General features: G+C 60.8%; 1 protein-coding gene across 1 annotated transcript; it reads left to right on the top strand.

The window, feature by feature from the left end:
* VANGL2 (VANGL planar cell polarity protein 2) lies at nt 1–26,368 on the top strand. Its single transcript, XM_060643230.3, has 8 exons — nt 1–292; nt 14,424–14,684; nt 14,834–14,954; nt 17,591–18,198; nt 18,902–19,038; nt 19,497–19,632; nt 21,971–22,202; nt 22,862–26,368. The coding sequence occupies exons 2-8, from the start codon at nt 14,614–14,616 to the stop codon at nt 23,120–23,122; spliced, it is 1,566 nt and encodes a 521-aa protein (XP_060499213.2). The 5' UTR covers nt 1–292; nt 14,424–14,613; the 3' UTR covers nt 23,123–26,368.
* Nucleotides 26,369–26,747: the final 379 nt, after the last annotated feature.

The following is a 26,747-nucleotide window of genomic DNA, read 5'->3' as shown; positions in this document are numbered from 1 at the left end:
TGCCCGTCCCCTCCCCGCTCCGCCGCCGGCTCCGGTGCGATCCCCGGCCCCCGGTTCCGTGCTCCTGGCCCCCGCCATGGGAGCCTGAGCGCCCCCATCCCCCGGCCCCTGCCCCCGGGGCCCCGAGGGGGACAGGCAGCGGTGTGGGACGCAGAGGGGGTGGCCGGCACCGGAGCCCCCTCCGCGCCGCCCTCGCCCGCGCTGCCCGTCCGCGAGCGCGGAGTTCGCCGCGACCCGGAGCGCTGCGGATACAAAGGCGCCGGGCCGAGCCCACCGGCACTTCGCGGCGGCGGTGAGTGCCGGGCCGCGGGGGCGCGGGCAAAGTTTGCCAGAAAAAGAAAGGAGGACGAGAGACGGGAGAGGAGGACAATCGTGCGGGGGGCCAGAGGGTGCCCGGCCCCCGGGCGGGCGGGATGGCTTGTGGGGGAAGGGGGGGCGCGGGGCACCCCCCTTCCGGTCCGTTTCCCCACTGCAAGGCGGAGTGCCCCCCCCCCCCCAACTTTGCGGAGGGCCAGGGGCTCGTGGGGAGGGGGCGGAGCCCGGGCCTGGAGAGCCAGGGACTTTCCTGGGCCCGGGGCTCCGGCGGGGGCCTTAATGATCCCGGGGGGGGGGGGGGGGGGAGCCGGTTGAAGCCGGAGACCGGGAGTGTGTGCTGGAGGTGGGGGGGGGGGGGAGAGGCAGTGCGAGACACAGGAGCCCGGAGGTATCGGAAGGCGGGGGTGTTTAGGGGTGCAGACACACCTCAGGAGTGTGGGGAGGGACGGGGCAGGTATGCATTCCGGGTGTAATGTGGAGTCTGGGGACCGGCCGAGGAGAGTGGAGGGGGGTGTGTGTGCTGCTGAGGACGGGGCTGGCGGGCAGGGTACCCGGGCACCGTGGGTGGGGGCCCAGGGACAGGCGCCGGCATCCCTCTCCCCACTCATACTTACCCGTTTGGGGGGCTGGGGGCCCTGCATTAGTGAGTTTTAAAGCATTGGTGGAGGATCAGTGTGCGTGATTCTTTGTGTGTGTGTGTGTGTGTGTGTGTGTGTGTGTGTGTGCGCGCGCGTGTGTGCGCGCGCGCGCCGTGATGTGCTACGTGTTCCTGCAGGTGGGCCCCTGGGTTTGGAGGTGTAGGGGTTTTTCAGCGGCTGTGTGTGCACCCAGGGAGCGGCTGACCACGTATCTGCCGTGTGTTTGGATATGCATTTATGTGTACACTCCGGGGAAGGGCTGTGTGTCTGTGTGTGTGAACTGCGGAGGGGTTTCTGGGAAAGAAGGGTGTAGGTACTGAGGAGGGTGGGTGTGTAAGAGCTGAATGGGGCATACCTGGCTGGGTAGGTGTGTGTGCACCTGTGTGCCAGAAAGGGGGTGAGGGAATCTGTTCTCTTGGGTGTAACCTGTGTTGATGGTTAAGTACCAGCGTGTGGACCCGCCTTAGGCGGTGTGTGTGCTCCTGAGTGTGTGTTGGGGGTACTACCTCTTGCCTCTGCAGGCACATTTTCCTGGCAGAAAGCCCAAAGGGATGGCTGTATGGACGTTTCTGAAGCTTCTTGGTTGGCTCTCCCTGGATTCAAAGGTAGCGCCTTAAGTATCTGAGACCTACAAGTGGGAGTGAGTGGGCCACCTTACGAGGTGCCCGCTTGGGGGGGGGGTTTCTAGAAAAGGGTGTGTGTTGTGGGGAACAGAGAAGAGAGGTTCTGGTTGTAGTCCTACAGGAATCTTGAGGCCCTGGAGGAGTCGGGGAGGAAAATAAGAGGGACTTCCTCCCTCCCCATCCTAGCTTGGGTTCCAGTGTGTGGAGAGGCCACATTCTTGGCTTTCCCCGCCCAGGCTCAGCCCCCTCAGGCCAAGGTTCTCCCGGGAAAGCTGCCTTGGGGTCTTTGACTTCGGAGTGCACTAACTGCCCTGCCTCCAGGATTCTCCAGCTCCTGAGGAGTCTCGATTTCGGTCTGGGGTGGAGGCAAGAGGACGCAGCCTGCTGGAGGGATGAGACTGGTGTGGAACAGCCCAGGTCCCCGTCCCTGGGGTTGAGACGGTGGCATGGGAGCTCTGGGGAGGCTGGTGGGCAGGGGAGGGGGGTGCATTTTCAGGAGTTTCTGCAGGTGTGTGCGCGCGCCCGCCGTGTACGTATCCAGTAGATTCCCTTTTCCCTGGTGAGGAGCGTGGTTAGGGTGGAGCTGTGGGCTGGGGCCGGGGCTGGGGCTGAGGGTGAGGAATCGGGGCTGAGCCAGTGAGAGCTTGAATGTCCGCGTGTGGGGGAAAGGGTGGGCGCCCCTGGCAGGCTGTCCTGGTGTTTGGCGGGAGGTCACCACTGTCGGGGAAGGGGCTGTGTCCCTCCCCACAGAAGCAGCAGCTACCTCCTTTGCCCGTCCTCTCCCTTGTCCTTTCTCTTTCGGGGTGAAGGGAAGGGGCTGGCCTTCTTCTCCTCTTGAGGACGCACGCTTCTTCCTCCCATGTCCCTCCCAGACACGTTCCTCTTGCCGCCAGGGCTTAGGGCGAGACACCCGCTTTTAGGGGCTGAGGTTTCGACTGCACACGTTTCTCAGGGTCACCGAGGAATTGGAATCGGAGTGCTTGAGTCCCTAGGGGGCATGTGCAACCGGGATGTTCCGTCTTTAGTCCCCAGGGCTCCCTGGCTTTCCTAGGACTCTGGGATGAGGGTGGTGGGAGTTAGGACACGTTGGGACTAGGGCTGGGGGCAGAGTGTGAAAGGCCTGATGCGTGAGGGCTTCAAGCCCGACACCTGTCTGACGGGCAGGGCTCCCAGGGTGAGTGAGGCACGTGAATCTAGGATGGGGGTGGGGGGGGCTCTGGCTCCGTGCACGCCTCCTGGCCCGCTCTTCCAAGGAGGAGGCACTGTGGTCAGAGAATGGACGATGCCATCTCGGGCCGTACTTCCAGTCTGGAACCAGTGGCCACATCGGCTCCTCCTGCCCCATTGTGTCGCTTCTGTCTGATTCGTCCAGGACAGGCCTCTCTCACATGCCCCCTCTGCTCCTTCAGAGTCTAAGGAAGGGCCCCCTTTCCTGGACCTAGGGCAGGACAGATTTTTATCTGTTCATCTGGTTGCCAAGAGGCCCTTCCGGTTAGAGGGGGGGGCGTGTACTTGGCTAAGAGGAGCTTTGGGGGGGAAGAGAGAGGAGCTCCGGGACTCCCCTCGTGTCCTCGGGGTTGTAGGGACTCCAGTCCTTGCCTTGTCTGCCCCCAACGGCTCCCCACACCCGACAGCACTGGTTGGAATTAGTATTTCACAGTGGGGTGACGTGGGGCAAGTTCTTGAACCGCATTCTTTAGCCTCTTGGGTGTCTTCAGACGGTGTCCTCCAACCCCAGATGGGACCTTCCTCGAGGAACCCCAGGTTCGCCCAGTGGCCTCCTTCCTCGGGTTGCGGCTTGCTCTTAACGTCCTAGTTACGCCGCCTCCTAGTTCTGAGGCCTCAGACAGAAGAGAGAACTTTTTGAAGCCTCGCCCGTAAAGTGGAGTTAATAATACGCCCTGTCTCTTCGGTTTATGAGGACCGGGTGAAGTAATGCAGCGCGAGCCCTTCGCATGGTGCCCGGCCCAGAGGGAGCACTCAGTACATGTTAGCCGAGTGGTTCGGGTCCTGACGGAGGGGGTCGTGGGAGGCAGTTGTGGGTTGGGGAGGAGAGCGAGGCTTTGGTTCTCCTCTGGCAGACCCTGCTGGCTGCCAGGCGCTGTCTGAGCACAGGGGAGAGGGGATGAGGCGGCCTTTCGCAGGGGAGACGTGCCGGAACACGTCGGTTCACTGTAGCCCGGTGCGTGCTGTGTGGAGGTGTGTTTAGGAGGCCAACGGGGGCCTGGAGCAGGAGTGCTCGGCCCTGGGGTGGGTGTCAGGAAAGGCACCGGAGGAGACGTGCCCTGGGCTGGCCGGGGGTTTTGAAACTGAGGTGAAATTCACATCCCGTAAAATTACCATTTTCAACGTGTTTTCTTTTTTTTTTTTTAAGTGTATTTATTTACTTCAAGAGAGAGAAAGTGTGCGCACCCAAGCGGGGGAGGGGCAGAGAGCGAGAGGGAGAGCGAGAATTCCAAGCGGGCTCCATGCCGGCAGTGCAGAGCCCGAATTGGGGCTCGATCCCACAAACCTTGACATCATGACGTGAGCCGAGATCAAGAGTGGGACACTTAGCCCACCGAGCCACCCAGGCGCTCCTAAAATTACCCTTGAAAAGATTTTTTTTTTAATTTATTTTATTTATTTTTTTTACCGTTTATTTATTTTTGAGACAGAGCATGAGCAGGGGAGGGGCAGAGAGAGAGGGAGATACAGAATCTGAAGCAGGTTCCAGCTCGGAAGCTGTCAGCACAGAGCCCGACGTGGAGTTCGAACCCACGAACCGTGAGATCATGACCCGAGCCGAGATCAAGAGTTGGACAGTTAACCCACTGAGCCACCCAGGCGCCCCTAAAATTACCGTTTTAAAGTGAGCATTGGCGTTTAGTGCCTTCACAATGTTGTGCAACCGTGGCCTGTGAGAACCTTTTCCCTACCCCATCCCCCGCCCCTGGCAGCCACCAGTCTCTATTCTGTTTCTGTGGGTTTACCCATTCTGGATATTTCACGTAAATGAAATTTTACACAACGTAGGACCTTTTTATGTCTGTCTTTCTGCACTCGGCACAAGCTTCTCGAGGTTCCTCCACGTCGTAGCGGGTGCCAGAATTTCACCCTCTTTTTCATGGCTGAACCCTATTCCACTGTGTGGACGGACCTTTGCAGGATTCAGACTCTGAGCTAGGCAGACAGGGAGGGGACTGAGGAGGCTCTGCAGGTTCGGGCTGAGCGGGCCAGAAGGATCGGGGGTGTTGCTGAGCTGTGTGCAGCGTGGGGCTGTTGGATCTTGAAGTATGGGTGGGGATTTGTCCTCAGTTTCCCTCCCTGTAAAAGGAGGTCCTGTGAGGTTGGTGGGGATGGAGGTGATAAGGAGGAGGGAGGCTGGGCTACTCTTGCCTCTTGGTCTGGGTGGAGGATGGGACTTCATTTAACTCGCTCTTTCCTCCTCTCTCCTGGGCAGTTCCCTCCCGTAGCTGCCCTCATCCCTGTGGGTACCCCTTTCAACGTTACTGGGGCATCAACTTCCCCTCTCTCCGAAGTGACCTGAAAATTCTTCTCTCCCCCTCTCCGGGTTGGTAACCTTGTTTGTGGGGAGGTTTTGGTAGCCAGGCGAGGGAGAAGCCCGGGAGAGACTCCCAGCTCAGACCCCACCCCCAGCAGCAGCCTTCCGTTCTTTATTCTGCCTCCTGGCGATCTCCCCGGGCAGCCCTCTTGTGATCTGGAGAGAAACGAGGTGGGTCAGGGAAAATCTTTCCATCCCTGCCTCCACACTGCTTGGTACAGAGTAGGAGGCAGAGGCCTCGTCTGGTGGGGCCCTCTGGAAATGAGGTGTTGCTGTGCTGGTCTGATGCCCCCGGCGAGGCTGGTAATTACAGACATGACAGCTGGGAACGGGTTTGGGAGAAGCAGGCTTGGAATCGGCAGAGCCCAGGATCCCCCGGTAATCGGGGTGGGGCGGTGAGTGGGGAGAAGCTGGGGGCTGGGGCGGGGCGGCAGGCTTGGGGTCCCCCTGCCACTGCACACACAGCGCCCTGGCGTTGGAGCCCAGGCCCTGCCTTAGTAGGTGTGGAAGGAGGGATGGGTAGGGAGGGATAGGGGGATCCGAGACCACACCCCACCCCAGCCCAGCCCAGCCCAGGAAAGAGGCAAGAGAATGGGGAGAGGGGTTCTGGCTGCCCCAGGTTGTGGTGGAAATTAGGGCGGGGTCATCATCTGGGGTCTGGGGCCGGCGCTGTAGCCAGAGGGGCTGGGTGGGGTCTTCTCACAATGAGGTCATGGGAACAGGAAGTAGGACGACTGGATGTGCAGCCTCTAAAGGACAAAGAGGGAGGAGGTAACGTTTTATTGAGCATCTTTTACGTCCCCGACTCCATGATACTCTGTATATGTTATTTTGTTGAAAACTCTTAACCAGAAGTAGGCACCATTACTCCATTTTACAGGCACGAAAACTGAGGTTTAGAGAAGGGAAGCAGCTCACCTTGGATAGCATAGCTCCCCAGAGGCTGTGCCTGGCCCACCTGCCCGCATTGCCCCTCCATTTTCCAAAATGCTCCCTCCGCCTTCCCCTGCTTCCTTCCAGTTGAATCGGATTTGCTCATCACCTTTGGTCTTGAACTTGAATAATTCCCCTATCTCCTGAAGGGCGCACAGGGAGTCTCCAGGTCAGCCTGAGTAGAGAGGTCTACCTCGGAGGGTGGGGCTGGGTGGAGTCCCCTGGAGGAATGGGTCTCCTGGGAGGAGGACCTGATTGTCCCCAGCCTGGGGCAGGGCTAGGGCCTGGGCAGAACCTCTCCAGGGGCTGGCCTCTTCCTCCGGGGGAGGGGGGGAGCGGGTGTTGGGGGTCCGGCCACTCCAGCCCATGGGGTCTTGTTTGTGATTGGGAGGGGCCTGGCCCTCATTGTCTGCAGAGTTTTCCAGCAACCCCCCACAACATCCCTGGACCCCCACTCTCCCCAGAGAGAGTGCAGTGTTTGTGTGCGAGGCTGGGGAGGGGCCTCTGGCTTCTTAGGGGAGGTGGGGGTTGGAGGAGAACAGGTGCTGAGCCCCAGGTGTGAACACAGGAACTTAAAAAACAACCAAGTGTGAACAGGGACACTTGTTTTGTCCCTGGCTTTCCTCCAGGAGTGGGGGTGGGAGATGTAGGGGCTGGAGGCTGCTGGGACCCCTTAGAAGAGTGAAAACCTCAGGTGCTGAGAGTGGCACGATGGTGGGGGTCAGTAGGTACGTGGGCCTTTCAGCTGGCCCGGTCTCCGGTTCTCCTGCGTGAGAGCTGGGTCACTGCCAGTTCCGGCCCCGCCCCCCAAAGCAGGAGAAGGTTTCCAGGCTGGGGAGACCCAAGCCTGCCTCAGGCACCCTAGGCCCACCCTGCTGCCCGTGTCCCCACCTCCCAGCTCCCCTACCACACGTGAGCCCAAGATCGCTCCCTCCCCAAGCGGCTGCTTTCCACCTCCTCCTCCTTGGCAGGGGCCAGTGTACAGGCTCAGAAGGTCTCCCGGAGGCAGGGTCACTTGGGGCCTGCCTAGGACAGTAGGCCGTGAAGGGGGAGGCATTTTTGTTTTCCTGGAGGGCGGGGGGGGGGGCACGGGGTAGGCGGGAACTGACCCGCGGGTCCACGCAGCCTGCCTGCTCGCCCCCCAGGGTCCCCCTTCTCCTGTCCCTGAGGACAACTCGAGGTGCCTGCTTTCCTCCTTGGCTCTCCCGCAGCTCACCTGGTGGGCAGGTAGGGGCCAGCCCTGTGCCCCAGCCGACGGAGGAAGGAGCTCAGAGTGGGTGGTAATTGTGGGGCCTGCCCACTGGTGCAAATTAAACATCGAGGCATCTCGAAGCCGTGGTGACCCTCTCACCAGCCTAGCATCCTGTCTCCCCTCCGGCCCCCATCTGGGACAGATGCCAAAGAGATTACTCACCCCTTCTGCTGTATACCCTCCCCCCTGCCCAGTGTTCCCTTCTCGACTGGCTGCGAATGGGTCTGGGGGTGGCCGGGGACTGAGGAGCTGTGGTGTGGGTGCATGTGTGTGCACTGGGGTACGGTGTGTTGGGGGAGACACTTGGCGAGCTGCAGGGGGTGGGGTGGGGGTGCCAGAGAGAAAGCGAGCAGGTCTCTACAGAACCTGCCTGGCTGGGGCGGGTGGAGCTGGGTGGGGCAGGCGGGAGCCGGTCCAGGTTTCAGAGGGGGATAGGAGTGTGGGTGTGCGTGAGTGTGTGTCTCAGGGTGTCTGTGGCTATCAGAGGGTACCCGCATCGCCCCCTCTTAGATGGAGGCAGTTGAGGAGGTGGAGGAGAAGGGCTTGGCCCTGGCTCCCCCAGCTCCCTTCTAGCTAGAACGCAAGCTCAGGTATCCTGGCTGGGAGCCCGGCGTGGGGGCGCTCCTTGCTCTGGCGTCTGGGGGTGAGCAGCTGCTCTGGAAACATCCTCGCCTGGGCGGCCCAAGCACAGCCGTCCTTGCTTCCCAGCCTAGTGAGGGGAAGGACCCTGCCCCGGCCCCTGCCCCGGGGCTCTCGGGATGGTGAGTTCCTGTCTGGGGCTGTCCTGGGAGAGTGCCCGGTAAGCAGGGCGGGGGCTCCCGGGCTCCCCAAACCGGCCCTTTCCTCTCCGTCGGGCCCCTTGAGATCCAGCTGGCTTTGGCCTCACCCAAGGACACTGGGGCCTTTTTCAGGGCACAGGAGTGAGGGTGGGGGCGACTCTCCATCCCATTTTTGGTCTAGGGCCTGGGGCTGGTTCTGGCCTGCTCTGTGTGCCCTAGTTCTCTTTGTGGTGGGGAAACGCAGCGTGGCCTCTGGGATGGACGGCTTGTCCAGGGCCTAAGGCCGGATGGGACCGATGAGGGAAGGGAGGGAGCGAGCGAGGGAGCGTCAGAGCCTCAGTTGCTGGGGGAGGGGTGCGGCAGAAACCACCCCTTGGAGGGGAAGGGGCTCTGGTCTCCACTGTCTTGGCCCGGGCCTGTCTAGTCGTCCCCTGTCACTGGTGAGAAGAGAGGCTGGGGCAGGGATCTGTGCCACTTGTCCCCATCCTGGCTACCCCAAGGACTGGGACTTTCCTAGAGGAACCCCGTCTCTCTCTGAGAGGCAAACGCCTCAAAGCTAAAGCATTAGTAAGTTCTTTTCTCCTTTCTCTTTTTTTTCTTTTCTCATTTTTCTTTTCCTTCTCTTCTTTCTTTCTCTCTTTCTCTTTCTTTTCTTTCTTTCTTTCTTTCTTTCTTTCTTTCTTTCTTTCTTTCTTTCCTTCCTTCCTTCCTTCCTTCCTTCCTTCTTCCAATTTATTTATTTTGAGAGAGAATGAGGGAGGGAGGGAGAGAGAATGAGTAGGGGAGGGGCAGAGAGAGAGAGAGAGAGAGAGAGAGAGAATCCCAAGCAGGCCCTGCGCTGTCAGCACAGAGCCCGACACAGGGCTCGGGGCTCGATCTCACGAAACTGTGAGATCAGTGTGTGCTTTCCTCCTGGAGGGGGAGGGGAAAGGGAGCTCAGGGATCGTGTGGGCACAGTCAGAGGTTCTGGCACCTTCCGGTCCTCCGCGGGTACCAGGTGAGGTGTCTGCATTTGCTCTCATGGACGCCTCCCGCCCCCACTGGTGACCATCAGGGCCTGGATGGAGACTATCGTGGCAGAAAGAAAAGGCCTCCAGTCTGAACGATGGTTGTGACTTTGGGCGTCCGCCCTGCCTCCCAGCAGTCTGATGATGAGGTGGCAGCCTGCTCTGTCTTTCCGGCTAGTTATCTAGTTCTTTGGATACTGGGCTGGAGGGGGTGGGGGGGTGGGACACCTGGTGCCTCCCGGGAGGTGGCCAGCCGCACCGTGAGCGGAATGCACATTCATACCCTTGGACTGTGGTGGGGAAGCCGGGGACCCTGGGCGGGGGGCGCTCACGTGGCCACACCTGTCTGGGTTGATTGGGGAGGTGGAAGGCAGGTGCAGTGAGATCCAGGCTCTCGAGTAGGAATCACAGACCATTAATGGGCCAGTGTCTGTAGACGTCTTGTCCTACAAGGGTCTGAAGACGAGATGGTGCCCGACCTCTTGCGTCCAGACAGGACCGGCCTTCCCTCGTCCTGGGCTGAGAAGAGGAAGGCTGTGTGTTCAACGAGTGGGCCAGTCACAGCTCTGTCGTGGCAGCCAGAGGCAAGCTCTTGGCATCTTGTCTTCCCATCCACTTCCCCCGCCGCGGGATGATCCAGCCCAAGTGCCTTCTGCTGCACAGCTGGCCTGCAGCCCTGTCTTCCAGAGACCCGAGGAAGAACGGGTGGCCTTTCTAGGCACATGTTTGGGTCCTGTCCCCTCCCCACCTTTTCTTTTCTGGCTGAGTCACTGCAGCTCCCAGAGTGCCTTCCTCCGGCCCCACCCTCACCTCTGCCCTGCCTCTTTTCCCCATCCCAGGCCCGAAGGAGCTGGGACTGGGGGGCCGGGTGGCCCTGGTCCAGAGAGCCGGCAAAGGAGGCACTGATCTTAGCCACCTGCTGGCTGCCCGTCGGTCCTCAGCACCTGCCCACAGAGGCCCGTTCTCTGTCTGATGCCTTGTCCACCTGGGCTGCTCCTCCGAGTGGGGCAAAGGGAAGGGTCCAGTCTCAGTGTGCATTTTGGTCAACACCAGCCTCCCCCCCTGTAACCGCCCCCCTGCACCCGCAAGGCCTTGTTCCCTTGCCTGTTGCCAGGTTCTGACTGTATTTTTTCCAGAGGCCTCCGATTGTTTCCTGAAGAAACCTGATCCCAGAACTCAGACAAAAGCTGGGGCTGCCAGAGGAGAAACCCCATTCTCTCCCCCTCTGCCCCTAGCCCCCCCCCCACCCCCCCCTACCTTCACAACCTCCCTCGCTTTGGATGCTGGGTATGGGTTCCAGGACCCGGCTGCCATCACCTAGGCAACAGGGGGCTTTGGTTGCCATGGCGATCAATGTGGGAGAAGCTGGGCAGCTGGGACAAAAGCCCCCACATTCCCCCCCACCCCTCCCCCCAATCCCCTTGGGATGGTACTGAGACACATTCCATTAATTTTATTTCTGAAAGGCCTTTTGGGGGGAGAAGGGTCTTGTTTTTGTGACAGTCACTCTTCCCTCCCTCTCTCTCTCTGGCCTCCTTTTAACCCCAGATAATCCATGGTTGGTTTGAGCAGGGGACTGAGTGTGTGTGTGTGTGTGTGTGCGCGCGCGTGTGCGTGTGCGCGTGCTCGCGCCCCTTGGGGGTGGGGGCAAGGTGAACGCATGGGGACACATCCCCTTCCACGGCCTCCCACGTGCAAACCAGGGCCCTCACGGTCCACCTCTGCCATTTCCACTTGTTGGTCTGATCCAGGGCTCCCCTCCCCCCACCCTCTTCCCTGGGAACGCCGCCCACCCTGGAGACCCTCTAGACCCCTGATTCCTGAGCTGATTAAACAAGGGGGAACTTCTGCCCTTGTCTTTGCTTGCCTCCCATCCCCCTCGCCCCCAGCCTCTCCAGATTCGGGTTAGCTTCCTGGCACCTTGAGGGGTCAGCAGGCAAGGGGCTCAGAAACTGGGTTCATTTTAGTCCCTCTGTTTGGTGGGGGAGGCACCTAACGTTTGGGGCACCTTGAGTTGGGTTGGAAGGGGTGGGTAAAGCAGGGTTTACGCTGGGTCTTGAATAAGCGGTGGGTGAAGGGGGGTTGACACTGGGAGGAAGGTGGGGGCTCCAGGCCAAGCAGCTCCGAACAAAGGGTTGGGAGGGGCTGGCACCCTTCTCTGGTTTGAAATTTATCTGTAGGGGAAACACAATGGCATCAGCTTCCCTCCTGAGTGTGTTTGAAGTGGTTCTGGTCAGGACTGTGTGTGTGTGTGCGTGTGACTTCTTTATTTAGTAGTACAAACAGCAGGATTTATTTATACCACCTCTTCCCTAAATCGCAGAGGAAGTGTCTGGGGATTGGAGTATGGGCGACCCTGGAGCCACAGCATATTAATTCCTTAACTAATTACAAGCTGAGCAGTTTATAAAAGCGCTTCTTTCACCCCCCGGGGTCCTCACAGCAGCCTCATCGAGTACGTGTCGTTACTTTCCTATTTTACCGACGAGCCTACCAGGCTGCAAAGCACAGAGAAGTGAAGTAACTTGCCTGTGGTCACAGAGCTGGTTGGTGGGAGAGTCAGGTTTTGAATGCAGAGCCTTGATGCAAATTCCGGGCTCTTTTTGTGCTTGAGGCTGAGGAGGTGGAGAGTCCTGGTTCCGGTGCCTCTGTCTAGACCCCATCAAGGGCAGTTCTGACCCCCTTTACGTCTGCCCCCCCCCTGCAGTCCACTTGCTCTCTCGAACCTCCTGGTGGGGACTAGATTAGGGCGGCGCCCAGCCAGAGAGATGCGTGTGAGGTGTTGGGAGACTGTGTCGAGACCTAAACCAGTAGAAGGGTCCTCAGGAGCCGGGGTGGAGGGGGGCGACGTGTGATTTGCAGACAGGGTGCTGGATGGGGGCCCTGTTCACGGCAAAGGTATTTCGAGCGGGTTAGGGTTGGGTTCATGTGTCATGGCTGTGTCCCCTCGGTGTATCTCCGTCCCACACTGGCCTTGACGTGGGGCTGTTGACAAACATCGCCAGGCCACGGCGGTGCCTCTGGAGAGCTGGTGGCGGCGGAAGGAATGGACGTAGTATTGATGTCACCGCCCTGCAGTCACGACAGGACCCCGAGAGTCAGAGGGGCAGGTCCATCCACGGGGTGGGCGTCAGTTCTTGGCCGTGTGCGCACCGGACGGTGGTGGACAGAAATATGTCTCAGCCGTCTTTCCTACTCTCTAGTTGTTGATAGTTGAGTTTAGTTGGGGAAAAGTTAGCAACTACACAGAAGCAAACCCCTTTCAGTTCCCCTCATAATTGAGTTTTGGGTACCAGGTGACCCAGTCGGTTTTATTTCTGCCTCCAAACACAAGAGCCAGCTCTTCTGGCCTCCCCCACCCCTGGCCTCCCTCCTCCTCTGGCCTCCCTCCTCCTCTGGCTGTCCTCCCCCTCTGGCCTTGCCTTGTCTGCCCCTTTGCCTGCTCTTCCCTACTGGGATCCCCAGGAACCCTCTTATTTATTCCTGTCCCTAGGTGACCCTATCCATGCCCGTGACCTCGCTCACCTCCAGCTCAGACTCTCCTGAGTCTGGCTCCTCTGAAACCCTGCTGCTCACCTGACCTGTCTCCTGGCCGTGACCTTAGCCCGCTGGGAATGGAGCTCACTGCCTCCCTCCCCAGACTTGCCTCCTCCCCTGCCTTCCTCTCTTGCTCAGGCCAGGGATCCCGGGCGTTCCCCTCCGCTCAGCCAGACCTCAGCGGGCCCTGTTGATCCTACCACCACCGCGTCTCGCACCGGCTGTTTGTCACCTCCTCCAGGGCCGCTCGCTGCCTCCGGCCGCCTTAGTAGCTTCCTTCCTTGTGTTCCCGTGTCTGCTCGCCCCTCCCCCAGTCCCCGCCTGCACAGCTAAAATCCTTCGCGGGCTTCCTGTGGTCGTCGTCCTTGTGCTTGGGGGAAACACGAGCTCTGCACCTGGCCCCTGGCCGCCTCCAGCCATCATCTTCGTCGGCTCCCGCTGCCCTGGCCTTTTCTGGTTCCTGGAATCCACCAAGCTCCTTGCTGCCCTCCGTCTCCCCAGGGCGGTTTCCTGCCTTTGTCACCTCTCTGCCTGGCTAGGTGCTGTTCTCCCTCAGGCTCAGGTGTCGTTTTCTCAGAGAGACTTTCTAGAACCGCTCAGTGCAAAGTCGCAGCCCCCGGCGCTGCCTCTCCTGGTTTTCCGCCCTGTTCCTGCCATCACTCCTGCAGTTAGCCATTCATACTCCAGTTTACTTGTTCAGCATGCCTGTGCCCCGCCAGCCTGGAGACCCGGGGTCGGGTCCCCCGCTGTCCTCCCCCCCCCCCCCCCCGCCACTCCCCGGGGCCTCGCAGGGTGCATGGTGCACAGAGGTGCCCAAGAGCGGGCTGATGGCCCGGCAAGGGAGGCTGGGAAACGCGCGCGTGCCTTGGTGGAGGTGGGCCCGAGGGCAAGATGCCAGGTTGGCTGTTAGTTGGTGGTGGGTGGGCTCTGAGGGCCCAGCAGGATGCGGCTGAGGGTCGGGAAGCGGGGAGGAAGAAGAGCTCATTCTCTGCAGAGGTAGAAGGTGAACGGACTGAATACACACGCTGCCCCTGGGGACACGCACAGCCAGGAAGGCTCCCCAGCGCATGGCCCATTTCAGCACTTCGGGCCTTCGGAGAACGATTTCCGCGGTCTTCTCCTCCCTGCTCCCCCCGCCCACGTTATCATAGTTTCCATCCCTCACCCCGCTCCCCTGGTGTGCATGAACACACACACACACACACACACACACACACACACACACACTCCGTGGAGCAGCCAGCCTGACCCGGCCTGTAACTCCGGGTAGGTTTGACGTAGGCTCTGGCTAGATTGGCACAAGAGAAACGGCTGTGAGCAGCCCCTCCCCCCGTGGGCCCTTTCAGAAGTCACGAGTGGGGGGAAGATGAGGGGGAAAGAGAGGCCTGGACAGAGGCCAGCTGCTTTGTGCTCTGTGCGGTCTCCGTCGGTCCAGCCCGTCCGCCTGGCCAGAACCTGCCGTCTCTGAGCCACGGCTTTCCTGGCCGAGAACAAGGAGAGGGTTGCCCTGGTTCTCCGCTCTGGGGGGTCCCGGGCTGGGTCATTCCTTGCGGCCTCTGCTGCCCGTCCGCCCTGCGCCCCGAGCCGCTGGCACAGCCTCGGGGTGCGCTTTCTGGGAGGCAGGGCAGGAGGAACCGGGCCCACTGGACGGAGCGGGAACCGGGGCGGACTGGTCTGGGGCAGCGGCTGGGCCAGTACAGCTTCCTGCGGCAGCCGCTCTTCGGGGCTGGTCACCTCTCTGCCCTGAGCCCACGGGAGCTGCCGCTTCTCCTGACCGACGGCTTCCTCTTCTCAGGCGCGTCGCTTGATTTTCTCTGAGACAAGCCCACCCGTCCAGCAAAATAGAGTCCCTCAGGGTGACGGTTGATTTCCTGAAGGTGCCCCTTGGCCTGAAGAAGCCGGTGCTGAAGGAGGTGGCTGTGGGGCCCCCCAAAAGGCCCCAGCCTGTGGCCCTGGAGCGCTACAAGGCCCGGCGTTCGGACGCCATGGACACTGAGTCCCAGTACTCGGGCTATTCCTACAAGTCGGGCCACTCCCGCAGCTCCCGCAAGCACAGGTGGGCAGACGTGGGGGCGACACGGGTGGCGGAGGGTCAGGGGGGTGGGGGGAGAGGTGGGCGTGCACAGGGGTGGTGGTGGGGTAGTGGTTGCTGAGAAGACGACCCAGGTCCCCCCTCTGACCTGTGCCCCCGGCCGCCTGCTGCAGGGACCGCCGGGACCGACACCGCTCTAAGAGCCGAGATGGGAGCCGCGGCGACAAGTCGGTGACGATCCAGGCCCCAGGGGAGCCCCTGCTGGACAACGAGTCCACGCGAGGGGATGAGCGGGTGAGCATCGGGGGGCGTGGGGGCCAGGCCAGGTGTTTTCAGGCCGATCCATGAACCTGGAGGTCCGTCAGAGGGGAAAGGGCCTGGAACCCTGGTCTCTTCGGGCAGTGGCCCTATCAGGGAGGGCATCTCGTGTCACACGTCCTGTGCTTGGGGTCCCAAAGGAGGACCTGTTTCAGTAGAAGTGAGGGAATTTAGTAGAGATCCCTTTGGAAGCCGCAGCCCCTTCCTCCTTTTCTCAGAGAGCTAGGGTGACCTGGGCTGTCCAATGGGAATTGCCTGGTTCCTCTGAGCTGAGGCCCGCCGGTCAGATGGGCTGGGAACCTGGGGCAGGAGGGGGCGGTGGGTGCGGCCTGGGGGGGGGCGCATGGGCAGCCCTGAGTTTTCCTGGAGCCTCAGGCAGGGGCTCTGCCGCGCCCTCTGGTGTCAGGCTGCAGAACTGCACCGTCTGGGTCTGGAGCTGGAAGCAGGTGTGGGAGGAGTCGGTGGAGAAAGGGGAGGTGAGAAGGGGGGCCGCCGGAAGGACGCTGGTCACTCGGGGCGGGGTGAGCAGGTTGCTCCTGCTCTAAGCTCTGTGGCCCTCTGTGCTCACCTAGTAGGAAGGCCAGCAGGCAGACCTCCGTGCTGGATTAGGGCAGGGGCAGGATTTAGGGTGACTCTGAAGGCACCTCCCGCTCTTCCTTCCCCGGGACCATCTCTGGCTGGAGACTCCCAGCTCCTCTTCCCTCACAAGCTTTCACGGGGACACGGGGACTTCCTGGGTCTTGGGAGCAGATGAGTACCTGGGGGAAATAGCCCCCCTCCCTCTTTCCCAATCCCGTCTTCTCCCTGAGACCTGGCGCCCTGAGTTCTCGAAGGGACCGCGAGACACGGTCAGCTCAGCCGCGGTGGGGGAGAGGGCAGGCAGTGTGTCTGGAGGTCAGCCTAGGGTGAGGAGTAGCCCTTGAGTTGAAAGTGGTCAGTACACCCACTTTGTACCATCAGATCAGGCTCCTCTGTCCTTGGGAGAGGAGATTTGTCAACCCCCTGATCGCTGACCCTGCCGGGCATCTCCTACACTTCCCGTCCCATGTCTAAGCCCTGTGACTCTGTATCCCCGGGCCGTCTAGGAGTGAAGGGTGTGGGCGCTGATGGCCACTGGTGGTCTTGGGGCCCTTCTGTGGGAGGGTGGCCAGCGTCTGCAGAGATAGCTCCAGTGGACCAGACTCAGGACACTTGGGGACCTTGGCCTGTCTACGCCCTTGCCTCCAGGAACAGGCGGCCACTGTGCTGTGGGCATTCAGATGGCAGGGCTAGCGGGGCAGACCCGAGACCCAGAGTGGCCCTGAGTCTGCCCATCTCCCATGCCATGCACCGATCACCTGCCTTCCTCCCCGCTCCCTGCGTCCTCTGCCCTTCACCGCACTGCTTGTTTCGGGTCACTCCCTGAATCAGAAACCTTGAGCGGCTCTCGATGTCGGGAGGATAGGCTCTCAGTGGTCAGCCTGGCCTGTCCAGACCCCACGGGCTGCCCCCGGCTCTGCTCCTGCACGCGGACCCTGCTCACTCAGTCTGCTGGTTGCCTCAGTTCACACTAACATTTCATGTTCCAGTGATTCATGGGGGGCTTGTCAAAATGCAGATTCTGGTTTAGTCCATGCGGGGTGGGGCCTGAGACTCTGCAGTTCTGAGAAGCTCCCGGGAGATGTCTACACTGCTGGTCCCCAGGCCCTGTTTTCAGTAAACAGGCCTTAGGGACTGTTTAGTTCAGTGATTCTCAATTTTGGATGAACGTTAAAATCATCTGTTTTTTAAGAGAGGGTTGACGTCCTCCTGGGCGGGATCTGGGCATTGGTGTTCTTTCCCAGGCTCCCTAATGTGTGCAAGGAGGGCCCAGCCTCAGATGGGCCAGCCCCGAGGAGGCCAAGCCTGGGCACACAGTGGAGCTCACTAAATACTTTGGTGGTTGCATATGGGCTGACTGCCCTCTCTCCTCTCTCTTGCTCTGCTGTCCCCCTCTCCCCTCCCCCTTCCTTTCTCCCACCCCTCCCCCTTCCCCTCCCCCCTCCTCTCCCCTCCCCCTCCTCCTTCCCTCCCTTCTCCTTTCCTCCCCCTCCCCTTCCCTTCCCCCTCCCCTTCTCCCTTCCTCCTCCCCCTCCCTTCCCCCACCCCTCCCCGTCCCCTCTCCCTTCCTGCTTCTCCTCCCCCTCCTTCTTCTCCCTTCCTCCTCCCCCTCCCCTCTTCCCCTCCCCTCCCCTCCCCCTTCTCCTTTCCCCCTCCTCTCTCCCTTCCCCCACCTCTCCCCTCCCCTCCCTTCCCCTCCCCTTCTCCCTTCCTCCCTCCCCCTCCCTTCCCCTTCCCCTTCTCCCTTCCTCCCCCCTCCTTCCCCTCCCTTCTCCCTTGCTCCTCCCCCTCCCTTCCCTTCTCCTGCCCCTCCTCCTCCCCTCTCCCCTCCCTTCCTGCTTCCCCTCCCCTCCCTCTTCTCCCTTCCTCCTCCCCCTCCCTTCCCCCACCTCTCCCCTCCCGCTTCTCTTCCCCTCCCCTCCCCCTTCCCCCCTCCCCCTTCCTTCCCCCACCCCCTCTCCTCTCCCCTCCCCCCTCCCTTCCCGCTTCTCCTCCCCCTCCCCCCTCCCCCCTCCCCCCTCGTCCTGCCGTAGGATGACAACTGGGGGGAGACGACCACTGTAGTGACGGGCACCTCAGAGCACAGCATCTCCCACGATGACCTCACGCGCATCGCCAAGGACATGGAGGACAGCGTCCCGCTGGACTGCTCCCGGCACCTGGGCGTGGCGGCGGGGGCCACGCTGGCGCTGCTCTCTTTCCTCACGCCGCTGGCTTTCCTGCTGCTGCCCCCGCTGCTGTGGCGGGAGGAGCTGGAGCCGTGCGGGACGGCCTGCGAGGGCCTCTTCATCTCCGTGGCCTTCAAGCTGCTCATCCTGCTGCTGGGCAGCTGGGCGCTCTTCCTCCGCCGGCCCAAGGCCTCGCTGCCGCGCGTGTTCGTGCTGCGCGCGCTGCTCATGGTGCTGGTCTTCCTGCTCGTCGTCTCCTACTGGCTCTTCTACGGGGTGCGCATCCTGGACGCCCGCGAGCGCAGCTACCAGGGCGTGGTGCAGTTTGCCGTGTCGCTGGTGGACGCCCTGCTCTTCGTGCACTACCTGGCGGTGGTCCTGCTGGAGCTGCGCCAGCTGCAGCCCCAGTTCACGCTCAAGGTCGTGCGCTCCACCGACGGCGCCAGCCGCTTCTACAACGTGGGCCACCTCAGGTGCGGCGACGGGCCGGGGGTGGGGGGAGGCCGAGGGGGGAGCAGGTGGGGAGGTGGGGCCGGCCGGAGGGCCGAGGGCTCTGCCTGCGGTAGGTTTCCAACAGGGTCCTGGGGCGGGAGGGGCTGGGAGTCGGGAGCGGGGAGACAGCAGAGGAACGTTTGGTCATCAGGGACCTCACAGAGGGCTGGACCGAGAGACAGAAAGGCGTGGGGCACGGACGGGGCTTGGGGGATCGCTTTTGGAGCCCTCCCTGGAGGTGCCGCCTCTGTGAGCTCTTGAGTGGGTGGTCACGGAGATGAGCTGGCCAGAGGAGGGACCCCCGGAGAAAAGGTGCCGCGAGAGTTCCTCTGCCCGCCCCCACCCTGCCCCAGACCTTACAGAATATCAGGGGCACTTCCTGGTCCCGTAGGGAATCTTGGGGGACTTGGAGGGGGTGAGGTGACCGTTTGCTGGAGACCCAGGCCCAATGCCCTCTCTCCCCTGGGCTTCAGCACCGCAGGGGACTAGCGGGCCCAGCCCTGGGGAAGGCTTGGGAGCCTGGTAAGTAGACCTCAGGCCCTGAGCCAGGCTTCCTGGAAGCAGCCTGTCCCTGTCCTGTGTCCTTTCCCACCCTGCCAACCTGCCCTGATGTCTCCCTCCCCCCGGCACCCCTTGTCTGTCCCTTCTCCCTCCCCCCCCCTCCCCCTGCCCTCTCCCCCACAGCATCCAGCGTGTGGCCGTGTGGATCCTGGAGAAGTATTACCATGACTTCCCCGTCTACAACCCTGCCCTCCTCAACCTGCCCAAGTCCGTCCTGGCCAAGAAAGTGTCTGGCTTCAAGGTGTATTCCCTCGGAGAGGGTGAGCGGCCCTGCTCCCCTGCCCTCCCGTCTGCTCCCCGTTTCCTTCTCAGACTCTTCCCCGCTTCCCCAGCCCCTTTGTTCTGTCATTTCCCTTGGCTCCAGGTGGCTGGTGTTAGCTGCTGATGCTACTTGCTGTCCCTTTATGCCGTGGTGTGTCCCCCCCAATCTGACTTCTCTGCGTCTGCTCACCAGCCCTGGCCCCGAGCCCTCAGCTCTCTGACCTCCAGGTCCTCCGGCACCAGGAGGCACGTGTGCAGGACCCGTGCCCTCCAGGGCCCTCTCTGTCGCTTTCCGGGGGGGCCTCTCCCAGTCGTGGCCAGGAGGGTCGGGAACGGGAGGCATCGCAGCGGGCGGGCACAGCCTCTGGACCGGTCAGGTGGCTGCGCCCTGACTTCCCGGGCTGGGGAGCGAGCGTGCTGTGACGCGACCATCCCTGCCTCTCCCGCTCCCGTGCAGAAAACAGCACCAACAACTCCACAGGGCAGTCGCGGGCTGTGATCGCGGCGGCCGCCCGGCGGCGGGACAACAGTCACAATGAATACTACTACGAGGAGGCAGAGCACGAGCGGAGGGTGCGCAAGCGGAGGGCCAGGTGGGTCCCTGGGCCAGGACAGGCTGCCCCGGGGCCTGCCGGGTGTGAACAGGCCGGGCAGAGCCAGGCCAGGGCGTTCTGCGGCTGCGGGGAACGCGTGAGCAATCGCGACGGGGTGCGCTGGGTTCCTAACGAGTTCCCGTAAGCTGAGCGCTGTCCCACAGCACACGCTTCTCAGCTCACGGTCGCGGGGGTCAGACACAGCCGTCAGGCACGGCTTAGCTGGGCCCCACGCTCAGTGTCACAGGCTGAAATCAAGACGACTCCCGTCTGAGCCGGGGTCCTCTTCCAAGCTCCTCGGTCACGGTGGAATCAGTCCCTTGTCATCTGGCCTCGGCGGCAGCCGCGGTGCTGCGGTTTGCTTTTTCCGGCCACAACGGGTCTCCCCGAGTTCTGTACCGCCTGGAGAACACTGCGCTTTGAAGGGTCTCATGCAGTGAGAGCGGGCTGGCCAGGGTCACCTCCTCGTTTATAACGACCAGGACAGCCGACTCGACACTTTAATTACGTCTGCAGAATGTACGGAGACAGCAGAGAGAGTAGCCGGGACGATGGGAATCTGGTAGGGTGAACGAACGGGCCATCTGTGAATTCTCCCTGCCACAGGGGAGTAAGTAAGGCCCAGTAAACGAGGTGAGCCTTGCCTGCAGCAGCAGGGACGGAGGCTGGATCGGACCTCCTCCCCGTGGATCTCGTAGGCCTGCTCGGCTGTTGGTGCCTTTTTACCTGCAACAGATGAGGTTCTAGTACAGATCTTGGTACATCTTTTTTAACTTTGTTTATTTTGAGAGAGAGAGAGAGAGAGAGGGAGAGAGAGAGTGAGAGCAAGCAGGGGAGGGGCAGAGAGAGGGAGAAGGAGAATCCCAAGCAGGCTCCTCACTGCTAGCACAGAGTCTGACTTGGGGCTCGAACCCGCGATCCGTGAGATCACGACCTGAGCCAAAACCAAGAGTCAGACGCTTAACTGACTGAGCCACGCAGGGTCCCGTATCTTGGTACGTTCTTAGGTACTGTCCTCTCTTTTTCCTGTTGACGCTGTAATGTAAACTTGTCATACCTGAAAGGTCTTCGCTGCTGCCAGGTCCCACCGTGGTCTGGTGGGATTTCCAGGGGGCCTCAAATAGCAGAGGGCCCCAGGATTTGACCCTCGGCCCCTCCTCCCACACGGTCTCCAGGCTTCAAGGGAGGAAGTTATCCCTTACCTGTTCTGACATGAGGCTGGTGTCCCTGCCGTCGATGGGAGATCAGCAACCCCATTTGTCTGCCATTCGGCGTGTCTCCAGCTGTCTCAGAAATGGTCCTGGTGGGAAGGAACCCAGAGGTGGCACCCCCCCCTTCACCTTTTGCCCCAACCAGGCTTTTGGATCTCCTGTGTTGCCAATGCGGTTCTTGGCCCGTGGCCGATGTCTCCCTCCCCTGTTACCTTGGTTGTAACCAGTAAAAGACTTCTCCCTTGGTTTTCAAAAGGAGCTTTACTGAGAGACCCTCGGAGCAAGCGCGTGAATAACCAGAGAGGCCGAAGCGGGACATGTTCCACGTGTTTACTTAGTCCCGAGTACGCCCCCTCCCCGCTCCTTGAAGTTCCTGGGGTCCTGGCTTTCCGGACGTTGTGTGCTTTTAACGAAAATTGACTTCTTTTTCGTGCTTCCCCCTTAAAGCCCTCCTCGAGACTCGCCCACGTTGTCTCTGTGTCCCTCCTGTCGCTGCCTAGTGGTTCACAGATGACTCCCCGCCCCTAACCGGCATCTGGGTTGTAGGCCTTCCTTTTTTTTATCCTGTTTTGACGGCTGAGTAGTACTGTCTGAACATGTGAGTTGTCTGAGGCCCAGCAGGTGTCCCGGTCCCTGGGGCCCTGTGTGTTCACCTCTGGCATTTTGCTGTCATGTTGCTTGTGTGCCCGCCCCCCAGACAGATGTTGACGTTGCCCGTGCTTGAGTAGAAGGCTGTTCTCTGGATGTAGTTGCGTTCTGCTGGTTTGGCACCCGGGGAAGGGTGACTTGGGGGTCTCGTGGAGGAAGGCATCAGGAAGGCACGTGCCACCCTGTCCCAGAGTACGGTTCTTGGCTATGTCTGGGTTGGACGCTGGGGTCCCCGCGCCAGGCTCACTGAGCTCTACAGCTGTTTCCTGCCCCCACCCCCGCCCCGCATCTGTGCACATGCGCCCCCCCCCCACGCACACACGCACACGGCCCCCCTGAGCCCAGCCCTTGGCTCCAGGTGGGTTTGTGGTGCTTGTGGTGGTGGGGAGGGGCACAGCCTCGCCCAGGCGGCTGGAGCAGGGGGGTGGGGGCTGAGGGAGGGGGAGGGGCGGTTGGTCCAGGCTCCCCCTGTCCCCCAGGCTTGTGGTGGCGGTGGAGGAGGCCTTCACTCACATTAAGCGGCTGCAGGAGGAGGAGCAGAAGAACCCCAGGGAGGTGATGGACCCCCGGGAGGCCGCCCAGGCCATCTTCGCCTCCATGGCCCGTGCCATGCAGAAGTATCTACGGACCACCAAGCAGCAGCCGTACCACAGCATGGAGAGCATTCTCCAGCACCTGGAGTTCTGCATCACGCATGACATGACACCCAAGGTAGGCCCCCCCACCGTCCCCCTGCCCGCCCCCCCCGCCCCCGGGTCCCCCCCCCACCGACAGCAGCCTGCCTCGCCCCTGTGCTCTCACCACATCCCTGCCACCCTCCCAGCCCCCACCCCCCCAGGTCTCTTCTCTTACCCCTGGCCTTGCCCCTCCCGCCTCGTTCCCAGCTGGTGAGGAGAAGGGACAGTTTCTCCTGGGGAATAGGCTGTGGCCTGATTCCCCTCTCCGAGGTGGCAGCACCCGACATCCCCCCTTCACCCCGTGACCTCCAGCTGTGCTCTTTTCGAGCCATGACCCTCCCTCGGCTTTATCGTCAGTCTCCTAGAGTGGCGTCCCCAGCCACCCTTGGTGAACAGGGTGACCGCGTCCACGAGAGCTGGATGCAGGGGCAGGAAGAATGAGGAGGCCTCACGGTCCTAGCCCCGTGCAGGGAAAGCGCGGGGACGCCGGTCCTGACCCTGCGGTGTCCCCGTCACCTCTGTGGGCTCCCGCTGCCCTGTGCTTAGAACCAGGGTCCAGAGCAGATGAGCTCAGCGCCTTTCCGCTCGAACGTTCTAGAGCGCGTGGAAGCAGAGCGAGCCGGGGAACGTCGAGGGTGGCGGGGGGGGGGGAGGGGGGGAGAGGTGACCACGCAGCCCCCCGCCCCTCCTCAGGCCTTCCTGGAGCGGTACCTGGCGGCCGGACCCACCATCCAGTACCACAAGGAGCGCTGGCTGGCCAAACAGTGGACACTGGTGAGCGAGGAGCCTGTGACCAGCGGGCTCAAGGACGGCATCGTTTTCCTCTTGAAGCGCCATGACTTCAGCCTGGTGGTGAGCACCAAGAAGGTCCCGTTCTTCAAACTCTCCGAGGAGTTTGTGGATCCCAAGTCGCACAAGTTTGTCATGAGGCTGCAATCTGAGACGTCGGTGTGACTGAGCAGCGGCAGGGGTGACGCCAGGGCTCCCGCGGGTCGGGGAGAGCTTGGCTCTCGCCTCCTGCCGCCCTGCCTCCTCCCGCTCCCTTTTGCTTTTACTTGAATTGACTCCCCCCACTCTCCCGCCGCCCGACTGCTCCCCGCTCCTCCTTAGTCGCCCCCCCCCCCCCCCCCCCCCCCCCGTGAGCCTGGAGAGGCCACCTGCGTCAGCAGTGCCTGGGATCCTCTCTCTCTCTCCCCTCCCTCGCCAGCCCTTACTTGGTGTCATCGTGCAGGAATCCGTGCCTGTCCCCCCTCTCCCTCCGGATGGCATTCTCTTCTGAGAGGGCATGGGGTCCCCCGGAGCCCCACCCCCAAACCAGGCTCTTGTGCAGTTTTCTCCTGTGGCCCCGACAGGGTGTCGCCAGGGGACAGACAGGACAACACAGAGCCACCGTGCCAAACTCCTCCAGACTGTGGGTCATCCACTGCTCCTGCCCGCCCAGCTGGCCCGTCACAGACGCCGAGTTTGTGGGGCAGGGTGCTCTCGCACCCCGCCCCTCCCAAGCTAGCCCGAGTCAGGGGTCTCCCTGCCAGGGTCACTGGCTCCGGCTGTCAGAACCTCCCCCTCACATCCACACGTATTCAGAGCGAGGGACGGTCCCTAAAGTCTTTACCCTAAAGTCTCCACCTTCTGCCTCCCGTGGCCACAGCCAGACTGAGGCCGAAACCCTCTGTGACCACTTTCCCTGGGCCATGGGGGACTGTACCCATCCTTTGGGTCTTTCCTAGGCAGCCTCCGAGGGAAGGACAGGAGGGACCCCGGGGAACATGGCTGACCCCTGGCCTCTGAACCTGCCTGCACCTTCGCTCCCGCCTGGCTGGGGCAGGTCCCCCTTCCCGGTGAAGGATGACGAGTCGACTGCTGCACAGATTGAGTGGCTTGCAGACCATGACCCGACCCCCGCGGTCTTAGACCGATGTTTTTCTTTCCTTCCCCCGCCCCAGCGTGTCTCTTCTTGGCGCCAGGGGCCTGTTGTCTTGTCTCTCTTTGGGGGGGATCTCTCTTTGGGGGGGGGAGCCAGTAACTCCTCCTCGTCCCCTGCCTTAAGCCCACTTCTTTGCCTCAGGGGTCTCCTTTCCTTGGCTGGCCAGGGTCCCCTCCTCTCCCTGCCTGGTTCTCTGGGCTCTTGTCTCCCTCAGTACTGGGGTGAGGGCCCAGGATTGCTGCCTTCGTGGGCATCGGCCCCCCCTCACCCCAGTGAGCTTCCGTAGTCTTTCCACCCGATCTCATTTCTCGCGAGTTCAGGTCTCGTTTTGAGCCAAATCCCCTGGCTTTCTGAGACCTATTTTCAGTGTGAATCTGAGCCTTTAACTCAGACACCTTTAAATTAACGTAGTTTTAGCCAAGAGGACCGGAAGCGGGAACACCGGTATACCTCCAGCCTGGGTCCACGCGGAGGACCATTCTGGCGGCTGGGCTGGAGCCGCCCTGGGCCAGGCCTCGGAATAACTTTCAGGCCCGTCTTCTCCTGGCCAGCCTGCCACGCGGAGCACCCCCTCGGGCTAAGATCCCCACCGGTCTCTGACCAGGGAGGCTTCCAGTGTGGGCAGGGCGGCCCCCGACGTGATGCAGCCTAGTGATCACGTGTCTCCCCTGTCCTCTCTGAAAAAGCACATCTGTCCGTCCGCCGCTTACTAGAGAAGGGCTCTTCAGTTCACGCTTAACCCGGTCCCCACAGATGTGGGTTGTGGGGCTGACTCAGGCACTGCCTGAGGGAAATACATCCTGTCCTGGGGGTCGTGGGAAGGTATCTTCTCTCCAAGGACCTGGGCTTAAGAGGAGTCCCTCTGGGTCACATTTCTAAATACCTCACTATCCTGGAAAACGGGGCCCGGATGGTGATTGGGGTCGTTGCCTTTGTGGGCAGGCGTGGGGTGTGTCGGGACGTAAGGACCGAGTTGGGGCGGGCCCGGGAAAGGGTTTGGGATCTTTGTGGCTGCCCTAGGTTAGGGGCGGGGGAGTGTTTATTTTAAGAACCTGCCATGTGTTTAATCACTGTGATTTTTTTCATTCCTTTTTCCTAAAACAAGAAAAATTCCCCCCCCCTCCCCCCCCCACCTCTCTAAGCACTAAGGGCTGTGGCTGAGAATGGTAGTGTTTGGGTCCTTTGCGGCAGAACTGTGGTATTTTGTCTTCTTCGATGATTGTTATAATAATTATTATTTTTTAAAACGTCAGGATGAATTGTCCAGTGTGTGGCTGTGTTTGTCTTTTGCTTCTCCTACGTGGGGAGCGGTCTTCATGCTGTGAACTGATGTGGGGTGCCTCTGAGCCCTGTCCCCCGCTTTGCCTGTCCCATCACGTGCTGGGTTTTCTTACTTTCCTCCTGGGGGGGGGGGTGAACTTACCTGTGCCCCCCGCCACTGCTCCCCCAGAACACCGGAACTCCAGGGCATCCTAGCTCATCCCACTGCCCCCACCAGGCCTGCCTCTTCATCACTTTGGAACCTTCTCGTTCCTCCCTCCACACCAGGACGCTGTGCCTCGGGCCTTCACCTACCTCGCCACTCTGCCTCAGCCCCCCACTGCTCCCTGTCTCTCCAGCGACCCTTCACGCTCTGGTTATTTTTATTTCCTTTTACTTTCTCGTGTTTTCTTCCCATCCCTCTCCACCTGAGCCTTTCATTCTTCACTGTTCCTGCTGCTCACCCCGCTACGGTACCTGTGAAGAGGCATCGGGACCCCCCCCCCCAGAACCTTCTCATTGGAAACATCCGTTCCCAGAGTCTGTGCTCCTCTCCTTCTCTGTTGGGCCCCTCCGTGCTGTCTGTCAGTCTGTCTGTCTGCTCTTTCCCCTGCCCTTCCCCCCCAGGGCAGCATCTGCTGATGGATTCGGTCCTGGTGTGTGATTGTTGTGATCTGTTCTTCTGTGCGCGAACGGAAAGGGGCTTTTTTGGGTCCCTTCCGAGTGAGATTGTAAATGTAGAATTTGCCACTGTTGAATCTAGGTTTTTTTTTTTTTCCCCTCCTCTTTCTTTTTCCTTTTTTTTTTTTTTTTTTTTTTTGGGTTACAGAGACCTTGTGCATGCATGTAGAAAATTGTAAAATGTAAATTTTTTTTTAATATATAAAAAGCTTGTTTTTACAGTTTTCAGTGGATCTAAACATTATGGCAATTTTAGGGATTTTTTTTTTCTTAAACATAGGAACTAAAACTGTACAAATTTTTTTTATATAAAATAAAGACATTTGACTTTTGTGGGGGCATTGTGGTGTTTTTCTTTTTTTACTGGGGTGGGAAGCAAAGCAGGCAAGGATCTGCTCCCTGTTAGGGGGAGAGTGGCCAGCAGGGGGCGGTGTGAGCCCATCGTTACTCTGCGGCCCCTCGGATGTGTGTGTGAGACTGGAAACTACCTATTCTGAACCCAGATTCTGAGAAGAGAGAAACCTAGGAAGTGAAGACCCGGCTGTTCCCTGGGGTGGTTGTCAGGATAAGGAGGAAGGAAAGCTTACTTTCTGGGTGGATCCATAGGAATTTCAGGCAGTAGTTGATGGTTTCAGTCAACAGTGATAACTCGTCACTTTTCATTGAGGAAAATTCTGAAGTGTCTGTCTTTTTTTTTTTTTTTAAATGTTTATT

The sequence above is a fragment of the Panthera onca genome, chromosome F1 (assembly GCF_046562875.1).
Source record: "Panthera onca isolate mPanOnc1 chromosome F1, mPanOnc1 haplotype 2, whole genome shotgun sequence".
In the NCBI taxonomy this organism is placed as follows: Eukaryota; Metazoa; Chordata; class Mammalia; order Carnivora; family Felidae; genus Panthera; species Panthera onca.
The sequence above is the reverse complement of the archived record's forward strand: the minus strand, read 5'-3'. Positions and strand labels throughout refer to the sequence as shown.